Here is a 10625-nt window from a genome sequence, read left to right as displayed (position 1 = left end):
TGGCTTGCAGTCTCTGATCTTATTCATCCCAGGGATGTTCTATTGGGTTGAAGTCGGGACTCTGTGCAGGTGAAGTTCTTACACACCAAACTCCCTCATCCATGTCTTAATGGACCTACTCTGGACTACGCTGACAGGCGTGATAATAAGGATTCTTTATTTGGCATGAAGTCTGTACTTTATTGCTTACTTACTGATGCTTACAAATAAAGCTTTAAATATCAAAACCACAAGCAGTTATGAGAATTTGAGTTGTAGGACTTGAGGGAAGAAAGACTTCATGAAACTCAGGAGAGACATTAGTATGTAAGATCATTTTAATTTTATACAGTTGACTGTAAATAACAAAAAAATTACATTTAAACTGCAAGCTGTGCTCCATGGTAATTTAGGAGCAAAGTACCAAGAGAAGCACGACAAATCAAGGTCTACCTCACACCACGAATGCTTGTAGCAGACAGTTTAGAATGAGAAGTTTGTATCAAACTGTAGAACCACAATGCAGGATGAATTCAGATTGAGCAGAGGGTCCTTACTCAATAAAATAGAGGGTCCAGGAGGGTTCACTCTCTCTTTGCCACGCTTTTCTGCCCCATTTTCTTATTTTGCCTTCTCTTCTGTGTTGTTTTGTCTTTTGCACGTGAATATGCGGAAGGCAAGAGCAGTCCTTCGTTACTCACTACCATTGCTTCTGTGCACGTCTCCCAATGTTGCTGTTGGCTGGGCAGCTTCTCCTCCATATTTGTACTTGGGGATGATTTGAAGGAGCAGCTGAATGATGGGGTATGAGCAGCAGCTGGTCAAAGGCACAGGCTATTAGGGTGGATGACCCTATATTATCCATGTTCCACCCTTTATTTTTTTTTTTTAAATATATTTGGTTTTCAACTTAGCTATATTGAAGTAAAGAAAATATTACTGTTAGCAACAAATGGTGTTTAATTACCTTTAAACACAAGGTGACCTCAGTACTGACCTAAATAATTAACCCTGTAACCTGACCAATCCATCTGCATACTGGAACTGTCCACTGTTTTCATACTCCAGCATGTCAAGTGCAACCTCACAGCTCTCCTTGACAACACGCTCTTGGTCTTCACGGTAACGCTGCAGCACGGCCAGACACTCGTCTTTGCCAATTGAGCCTAGAGCCTCTGCTGCCTCGTGCCGGACCATGGGGTTCTCGTTGGAACGCTCCAAAGCTGCACGGAGGGCTGGGACTGCTGCTGGATGCTGCATCTGCCCCAGAACATAGCCAATCTCATGACGGAACAGAGCACTGGAGCATTGCAGGCCTGGAGGCAAACAGAATCAGATGCACATATTAATTTCCATCTGCGTAGTTCTACATACTTATTCTTATACTTCACAAGGATTTACAGTTACTGACTTTCATATATGCATATATTTTATTAGGTGCTCAGTAACGACATCTTCAAGTTCCTTGAGTGTTCTAGAACCATGGTTTGCATGTAGTATTATCAGATTAATGATGACTGTTGAGTGAAATAAATGTTCACATAATTGTTTACCATAAAGTTGGACCTTACCATCTCCTAGTGCCAACACAGCCTCCTCAGTGCCAAGGTTACGCAGGGCAAACATGGCACGGTAGCGGTCAAAGAGTGGCAGGCTTTCATCCAACAGTGCGGAGCGCAGCTCTGGCACGCTCTTCCTTGCTGCTGGAGGGGCTGGGTCTACAGAGCAGTAGGGGTTTTTATCTGTGTGTCCGTCCTGCAACGTTTTCTCTCCTCCACTCTGAAGCCATTCTAGCCGTCGAACAGCCAGTTGACATGTCTCTGCAACCTGTATAGATTGAATGTCAGCTTTTATGTCATTTTCTGTATCAACTGAGTGTTAATAATTGAGAGTGCAAGCTGCAATTTTAGTTGTGGTTTCAAGTATCAAGAGTAACTGAAATTATCACCAAATGTAAACCTCAAAAAATAATAAATGACATTTGCTCATAAATAAAAATATGTCCAATTATGAAGTTAAAACACTGGAATACTGAGGCAAATGAGATTATATACTGGGAAAGTCAGTGGTTCAGTCCAGACAAAAAATTGCCCCCTATGAGATCATAGGTGTGAGTTAACTGTCAAGTGTGTGACTGTGCTAAATAAAGCACAGTTGTATGCTGTATGAAGCATGCTAAATGACATATCAGACTCAAATTCTTCCAAAAGTTGAAGTCATATTTACTTTGTCTCTGCTTAGTGTCTCTTAAAGTTCCTCTAACTTACATATTTAATGTTTCTGACAAACAATAAAACAATCTGAGATGATGAGTGTATGAGGACCATTATGACTGTATTTTAACCAGTCAATTTCAAACTGCTGCTCTGCTAACATTCAGTTTTTATGACCGTAACATGGTATGTATACCCTCTGAAAATTAGCAGGATTTTGTTACCACTCACTTAGAACTCACCAAATCAAATGGTGGAGGAGTCCCAGGTATTTAAACCCTAGTGGGGGTTGTGCCTTAATGTGGCCATTATGCTCACCATGTCTCACACTGATTTTCGTTGTGACAAAACCTGGCACATTGTGCTGCGGCCACCAGAAGAAAGTTTTTCCTTCCCACTGTTGCCAAAGCACTTTCTCATAGGGAGTGATATGATTGTTGGGGTTTTGAATTGAATTGATCAGACAGCTGCAGGGAGTTTATAGATACACCGAGAGTAAAAACCAGTAGACCAGAAAATTCACACCGAATGTTGAATGTTAGCAATTTGAAGGAGTGAAATAAACCAGGAGTAAATGGAACACAGTTTTAGTTACCCTTGTAAACTACTGCTATAACTCCAACACGGCTTGAGCACCTCTGGGAAAGTATTGGGTGGACAAAGTTCCACAGTCCCACATTTTAAGGAAAGTTTCACTGATACAGGAAATGATTGATACAGGTGACAATATTGTTAAGTATATATGATTAATTAGATAAAGTTCTACTAGAAAAACTGGCAATAATTGAAGCAGAGAGCAATAATTTTAGTAAGCTTGCATGTGCAAAGACGATCGATGGGATTGTTTCCATCTGTGCCTTACAATCTGAGGAATTGGTAAAGTGGGGGTGGTTGACCTTGAAAATGGGAAAACAGACACGGGTATCACACTGGTATTGTTGTAAATTTTGCCTAGTTGCAATGGTACGAAAACAGCTGTCTCTGTAATAGAGTGGGATTGAACAGGATTTATGCTGTAAAGACCACAAGAGTGAAGGGTTAGTTCAATGCCTGTGGACAGATTATGTGAATCACAGTGGTTTTCGTGAAGGCAATTTCGCTTGAAAAAGTTCAGAGCAGTTGAGGAATGACAGGTTGTAGTACACAAAGGGAATGTCTTTATGAATCCATTAGCTCTTAAACCAGATGTGCCATTGAACTCTGAACAGCTGAACTTTACATTACTAAATAAAATGGGGTACGACAGCAAGTCAGAGGTGACAGATTGCTTTCCAGTGGCTGCCCACGAGGTGTATAAAGCCTTGCTTGAGGTTCTCTGACAACATATTAAGTCATTAGTGCCAAGACAGACAACTATTGCAGAGACTTTGTGGTCTTAATGTCCTTCATGTGGGCACTGCCATGTGTCAGACCATAGAGCGGCAAACAACAAGCACCAGAATTAAAAGGACACTCAAGGTGGTGGCAGATGGTGAGCAGTTAGGGGCCACAGTAGCATGTCATCAATCAGATCCAGCAGTAGGAGCAGTAACAGCAGCAGAAATAGAGGTGGCAGTGGCAGCAGCAGTACCCAACAAGACAAGCGCTGATCCCCAACTTACAAGACGGAGTCTTGGATATCACCTTGTAACACTGAGTATACCAGCAGACAATGTCCACACACATGCATAGTCTAACGGTGTGTTCACACCGAACGCGATGGACGCGAATAGAGCGTCAGGTTTACATGTAAAGTCAATGGAAAAGCGCGATGACGCGCGATTGTGGGTGCCGCGAAAATTCGGAAGCAGATTTGCGTCGCGAAAACGCCAAAACGCGTGAAACGCGCGTCAGTGTAGCGCGTCTGGCGCGTTTGACTCGCGAATAAAACCACGCGCGTGAGTTTTTGTGTTGCATTTTGTGCATACGCGCGTTTCGCGTCTACCGCTCGAGTTGGAAAAATCTGAACTCCAGCGTCAAATCGCGCCGCGACAACCAATCAGGAGCCTGGTGACGTGGCTCTGACCTAGGTCAAAGGGGCAGATCCAGCCAAAGCCCTTCATTCTTCATTCAGAATGGAGGAAAAGCTTATCAGTGCCGTGGCTAATCACCCGGAGCTATACGATGCTAGCTACTACTTTTACCGAGACAGGAATAAAAAGGACCTAGCTTGGAGACACATAAGTGAGGAGATCGGGCAACCTGGTAAGTTCATTCCTTCTTTTTAATTTTCAGACTGACCCGATGAACCCGCGCAAAAGCTAGCAAGCCCGCCTATTGTCCCGCTATTTTCCCACTGATGTACAAATACCTTTCCGCTAACAAGATAATGCGTTTATTCAGAGGACATCTGCAGGAGAAAGTGGAAGAGCCTCAGGGACACCTATAATAAGGAGAAGAAGACAGAGAAGGAGAAGGGGAGTGGGTCTGCAGCAGGATCGGGGAGAAAATGGAAGTTCTTCACGGTCATGGGGTTTCTGGACCCCTTCCTCACCCCGCGGGAGACAAGCGGTAATATGGTGCGGACCGTGGAGAACTTCTCCCCCGAGGACCAGGGACAGCCCGAAGAGACAGCAGGGGAGTGTCAGTCAGAAGGTATGTTTACATTGAGTTAATGTAGGCAGTTAATTTATGCGTGTTGTCATACAGGAATATATTTTGTTTATTAATAAACAGTATACAGTAGTCCCGCTGTTCATCCGTCACTGCCTCGCCTTTTCGCAGATTTTTTTATTGCACCGTACAGCTTTCAACGACGCGCATTGCATTCTGCAGCCCAAATGACAAATCTCCTCCGTGTCGTGTCTCCTGCGCTTGCCAAACTTATCATGTTTGGTTTTGATAACCATCACGTCCAATAGAAAAAAACAGCACAAAAACACTCATAACTATGACCCTCATTCGGAAATACACACCTGCACCGGGAGCAAAAAAGGCGCACAAAAGTGGCGGCGCAGACGGAGAAAAAGCGCGGCATAATACTTTTACGTTTTAAAATCGACAAAGGTTTTCACTTTGAGAATCAACTTGTGAGAACTGTGACTACTGTTCATGTGCTGCAATAAATGAGAGACCACTGTATATAATAATAAGTATATAAGTATATAATAATATAATATTCTCTATGACTGTTGTTTTCAACCTGTTAACATCTAATATTGTCTTGATAGAGTCAAGTAATCATGCAGCAGAGTCCTCAACTGTCTCTTCTCCTGGCTCTCCAGTCCCTGGTCCCTCAGCTCCTGCTGCTGCACCCACAGGTATGAACATCAAGCACTGACAGCTTTTTACTCGCTTGAATTCCCTTGTGATCACCTTTACTAAATATCTACAACCAATCTGTTTATATCCTGTTTTTTTCAATTTTGAAAATGAAAATCTAGTAGCAGCCTTCTCATTACTTTGTGTTGTTTTGTGCTGTGTTTTACAGGCCCACAGAGGAGGACAGCTCGAAGGCGGGCGAGGGACGGGTCCCAGGACGGTCCATCGGCGGTGGAGCTGGCCATCCTGGAGTCCCTAAAGAGGCCACGCCCGTCTCCAACAGAACATTTCCTCCTCGGCCTTGTTCCTGTTCTGGAGAGCATGCCGCCTCAGACACGAGAATTCGTGAAATTTCAAATTTATAAATTAGTTTTTGAAAACAGCACAGCTGTGTTAAATTTGGAAACATTGGACCCTAATGATCAGTAGTTTTCTGATGAGGCAGCAGCTCTCCAGGGCAGAAACAATGTTCTTATTTTTCTCCTCCTTCTCCCTGAGGCTCTTCCACTCCAAGCTGGGTCCTTTTTATTCCTGTCTCTCTGTAAATAGTTAAATTTCATATATTTATGATAAATGTTTTTGTTAATGAATTTATATATTTTTTCAAATAAACATTTATAATGACAAATGTCTCTGTTCTACTACACAGCAAATATTGGCACCCGACTTGACACAAGTAGAATTTATTTCATATTATACTAATGACAAAACATAATAATACAGTGGGATGCAAAAGTTTGGGCAACATTGTGAAAAGTAATTATTTTCCTGTACAAATTATTGGTTGTCACAATAAAAATTGTCAGTTAAATATATCATATAGGAGACACACACAGTGATATTTGAGAAGTGAAATGCAGTTTACAGAAAGTGTGGAATAACTTTAAATCAAGCAGGTGCATAAATTTGCGACACAAAAAAAGAGAAATGAAATAAATATTTAGTGTATATCAATGTGTGTGTCTCCTATATGATATATGTAAGTGACATTTTTCATTGTAACAGCGATTCATACAGGAAAATAATGACTTTTAATAAGGTTGCCCAAACTTTTCCACCACACTGTATATAGGAACATAGTGAAGACAAGTTATTTAAGAGAGTAAAAAGAGGTTAGTTTATTTTGGAGTAGAGCTCCATTTATTAAGAAAAATTTAAAAAGACAGGAACACTCTTTAGAGGTTTGTGGATGGCTCTTAAAAGAGCCGTTATGGGGAAGTCACTCGGACTTCAAACAGGCTACTCCTTTGGTTGCCAAGACACAGCTCCCTCCACCGAGAAGTGACCCATGAACTTCTCCCTCACCAGGACAGCCTCTCTGGAGGAGTTGTTTGCTGGCAAGGAACCTGGACAAAATTGTTTAAAATGAGTATTATGTGTACTGCAGTTACAAAATACATTATTGAAATTCCAAAATTACAAATTGCAAAACATAAATCTTACATAAAACCTTTTGTAATTATAAGGATAATTACATGATATATATTAGATATAATCTAAAACAGTCTGCGGGGATTATATACAAATATTCAACTATCCCAGAATTAAACCAGGTCTAAATAAAAAGGAGTGAGTATCACTACAAAGGTTAACTCAGTGGTCCTAATGCTACAGTTTGATATCAGCAAACACCGAGCGCATACATTGATATGACACCACAGCCATGCTATCATTCAAACACTGATAACAGCATAAATCGAATTAAATCGGGACTTGATGAGACCTTCTGAGTATCACTAGAAATATTATAAACAGTCGTCTCCGTACCACATTCACTGTTAGCATAGCACATCCATGTTAGCAGTGTATAAATGGATGGTTTAGCATGTATTAGCACAGGTATCAATAAAGGACTACCGTATTAAATACTTTTACTAACCTCAGGCAGATGGACAGGCGCTCTGCAGGTGAGATTGAGCGCCTGTAATTGGTGTCTAGGCGGGCGATTCTGGGACCGACCCGGGGAAGCAGGTCCTCAAACTGGCCGAGTGAAAGACGGTGATGTCGCTGGAATCGGCCGTCATCCAGGCGCAGCTCCTGGAGCAAATGGTGAAACTCACCAAACTGCTCATGCCTCTGGAGGACCTGATGGACCCAGGTACGGCGAGGGCGTCTTTTACGCCGCTGCTCTGCTCTCCACAGTACATAGAGAAGGGAGACTCTCTCTTCAAGCGCTAACTCGACAGCTGCCATCTTGCAAAGATACCGGTCTGGCACAACTTCCTCCCACATCCCTCCCACATTTCCGGTTCACGCGCGTCAAAATATCATATTTTGACGCGCGATGGATTTTTCTTGGACACGCGTTGAGGCGCGAATGTGCACGCGTCAAATTAGGGGCGTTTGGGGCGTTTTTGTTCGCGTCCATCGCGTTCGGTGTGAACACACCGTAAGAGCAGCAAGCAGTTAGTAAACAGGCTAAAAAATAAAAAATAAATAATAACAATAATATTTTAAAAAGGCTAGCAAGAAAAACCACGCTTCAGGGATGGATTGGAATGCAGTGGTGACACTATAGAGTTGAAGATGTCAAAGTAGAGGGCATAGTTTCTGTACCACCAAAGATTTAATAAACTTAATAAAAGGTTTTAGGATAAAACTTTAAAAGGCAGCAGGAAACATCAAGAGCAGCCTGAAAGATGGCCGTTAGGAGGTGATGTGACAATAAAGACATGACAACAACCAGTCAATTCAAATACAACAGTCAATCATGTTTTTCAGTTATCTTCAAAATTAATTAATATCCTGTTAAATTAGTCCTAGCCTAAATTGTAGGTCTGCTCTGTAGCAGGTAAAATGGAAATCAAGTTGAAAGTTGTAGGCAAGTTTTGTGATATGCTCTTACCTCAATGACAGGATCCTGACTGTACTCTTTCAGTAGGTTCAAAACCACAGAATCACCAATTGCCCCCAGAGCTTCCCCTACAAGTACACAGAGATAGCAGTCAGACTTCAAAACTGCACCACTGTTTCCAGCTTTCATTTGTTTTTGCATCCTGCAAACTGCAAGTCTCAAAAATATTTTCTGAAAAGCATCCATCGTGCTTGCGCCAGGAAAGTATTGTGAGCTTGCATACACATGTATGTAAACTTATACTTTTCTACACAAACTTGTGTTTAGCAGAAAGAGAGCGGTTAAATATTAGCTCACTAACAGTCCCTCATGCCAAATGCACATTCTCAGTTTCTTTCAGTTCAACGTGACCTTCTTTAGGGACAATTCTGGCAAAGTGTAGCCTTTTTGCAAGGCACCTAGTGCTCCTTACAAAGACCACTAAAGCATTTTAATGTGGGGGCAGTATATTTGGCTACTCATTTTAGTATTTATTGTTTTGGCAGTCCTTGATATCATTCAGATGCCGTGACTGTGTACTCCAGTGGATGGAATTCCAGCTCCACTGTCTGCATAAATGGTCCTTGTGGTGCTCTAGAGACCAGAGCGAGCTAGGGAGAGGATTGCATCTCTCAAACCAGAACCTGCAGTACATGAAACTGGTCTACATGTCATTACTCCATCTCCACAAGGCTGCAGCACAAAAAAAACAACAACTTTGTACTTAGTGCAGCAACAAATGAACACTTGGACACGCACCATCTGTGCAGAGCACAGAGCTTACATAAAACATACTGTCAAAATACTTGTGTTGGTAGTACACCGACTCCTCAACCTCATCAAGCATGCTTACCTGCTTCATGCCTAACCATTGGCTCCTGCTGTTTATCTTTGAGAACAGCAGTCAAAGTAGGAATGGCCCGTTTGTCCTGCATCTGTCCCAGGCAGTAAGCCAACTCATGCTTCAGCAGGGCTGATTCATCAACGAAGGCTTTGCTGATCCATTCTATAGCTTCAGCACCTGACACACACAGATGACAGCTTGAATTAGTTCACCCAAAAATCACTACACGCATTCAGTCACAGCAAATATATTGCAACCATATGCAACAGCTGTGCTGTGATTTCAGTTTACATTAAAAAAGATCTCTCAGAGAAAAAAGAAAAAACTGAATGTCTTGTCTTTCAAACAGTACAGTGCTGCTTTCTGTGATTAAGCCAACCAGATGACGAGGAAAAGACTGGAGGCTGCAAGTCTGAGAGCAAGACGTTATTGCAAAGTTTAGGGATTTAAAGATTACTTTTTTCCTGGGAGTTTTGTTGGAAAACATAGGGGCTACTAAAATATACTGAAAGGACAGAGAAACAACCACAACTACATTTGAAAAAAAAAGAAAAAAGAAGAAACTGAATGTGTGGGGTGACTCCCACCCCTACAAACCAATATTGGAGTCCTAAATACTACTGCAAATCTTGAGTACTGGGCACATGGATTGCTGCTATTTTGTTACTTAGCTGAGTGCTTTTGTCATTTATCCAGTTTTTGAAAATAAAAAACTCTGTGGTCTTGGTGTTTTACCTCCCAGGTTCCTCAGGGTAAATAAAGCTCTGAAGCGCTTGGTCAGGTCCTGTCTCGGGTCCACCAGGTCCTGTCCTATTGATGCAACCTTCTCGACAGTAGCCATGCTGCTGGAAAGAGAGCAACACCCTTATGACTCTTGGACCTGTAAACTTAGAGCAATGTGAAAGCTTTTTTGTCTCACTAATAGTTTAGTTGAGAAAATTATGTCTTATTTATGGTAAAAATCTAAAACTGCTAGGTGAAAACAAAACGGTTATATAGACTATAACTGAGACATATGAGGATTTTGACTAAATAACTCGAGTCCAGGCCAATATTAAAACCAGCTGCGGGGGATATAGTATTTAGATGTCGTTTCTGTTGACGGCCCGCAGCTAGCTCTGTACTTTACATGATGTATTACTGATATTTTTCACGCTTCTCTCCTTCCTGGTGGACACCGCTGTCACTTCACTACATTCCGGTGTCTCGCGCCTGAGTCGGGAGCACGCGCTGAGCACACCGGCTTCCACAAATAAACCATCGCCTATCATTGGCTGAACTCTTCCACAACTACATCACACGGTATTCACTAACGCCACCACACAACGGTGCCCAGTGTAAACATTGTCTAAACATACCAAGCTTCAGTATGTACAGTGTTTCACACACCTCCGTCACGGTCCCCACGGCACAATCCACGGACAGTCGCAGGAAGTGGTTGTGTCCTTCTTCTTTTTTGTTATTTTTGCAGGTGGTTGGAAAACTACGAAATTGTGTTTTGCCGCCACCAGCTGGT

The 10625-nt window shown here is 42.2% G+C and overlaps 1 protein-coding gene and 1 long non-coding RNA gene across 6 annotated transcripts; one reads left to right on the top strand and one right to left on the bottom strand.

The window, feature by feature from the left end:
* Positions 1 to 299: 299 nt before the first annotated feature.
* Positions 300 to 10561, bottom strand: dohh (deoxyhypusine hydroxylase/monooxygenase). Of its 5 annotated transcripts, XM_035913314.2 has the most exons (7): positions 10499 to 10561; positions 9845 to 9951; positions 9119 to 9286; positions 8278 to 8354; positions 1551 to 1806; positions 947 to 1295; positions 300 to 771 (listed from the first exon to the last, which is right to left on the bottom strand). In XM_035913314.2, exons 2-6 carry the CDS (start codon positions 9948 to 9950, stop codon positions 985 to 987), a joined length of 918 nt encoding a protein of 305 aa, XP_035769207.2. In that variant the 5' UTR covers position 9951; positions 10499 to 10561; the 3' UTR covers positions 300 to 771; positions 947 to 984. The 5 variants fall into 5 exon arrangements, with proteins under 5 accessions (XP_035769207.2, XP_006803638.2, XP_006803640.2 ...); XM_006803575.3 differs by having other exon boundaries at positions 300 to 1295; XM_006803577.3 differs by having other exon boundaries at positions 300 to 1295; positions 9845 to 9954; positions 10499 to 10541.
* Positions 5130 to 6060, top strand: LOC148097938 (uncharacterized). Its single transcript, XR_015716691.1, has 2 exons — positions 5130 to 5431; positions 5602 to 6060. It is a non-coding gene; the product is annotated as an uncharacterized LOC148097938 (long non-coding RNA).
* Positions 10562 to 10625: the final 64 nt, after the last annotated feature.

The sequence above is a fragment of the Neolamprologus brichardi genome, chromosome 17 (genome assembly GCF_056152115.1).
Source record: "Neolamprologus brichardi isolate AB-2024 chromosome 17, ASM5615211v1, whole genome shotgun sequence".
NCBI lineage: Eukaryota > Metazoa > Chordata > Actinopteri > Cichliformes > Cichlidae > Neolamprologus > Neolamprologus brichardi.
This window is presented reverse-complemented; position numbering and strand designations above follow the sequence as displayed.

Coding starts and splice junctions, on each gene's coding strand:
- dohh (XM_006803575.3), bottom strand. CDS start 9,950: ATGGCTACTGTCGAGAAGGTTGCATCAATAGGACAGGACCTGGTGGAC. Junction 9,287..9,844: donor TACCCTGAGGAACCTGGGAG/GTAAAACACCAA, acceptor TGTGTGTGTCAG/GTGCTGAAGCTATAGAATGG. Junction 1,296..1,550: donor TGTGTTGGCACTAGGAGATG/GTAAGGTCCAAC, acceptor GTTTGCCTCCAG/GCCTGCAATGCTCCAGTGCT.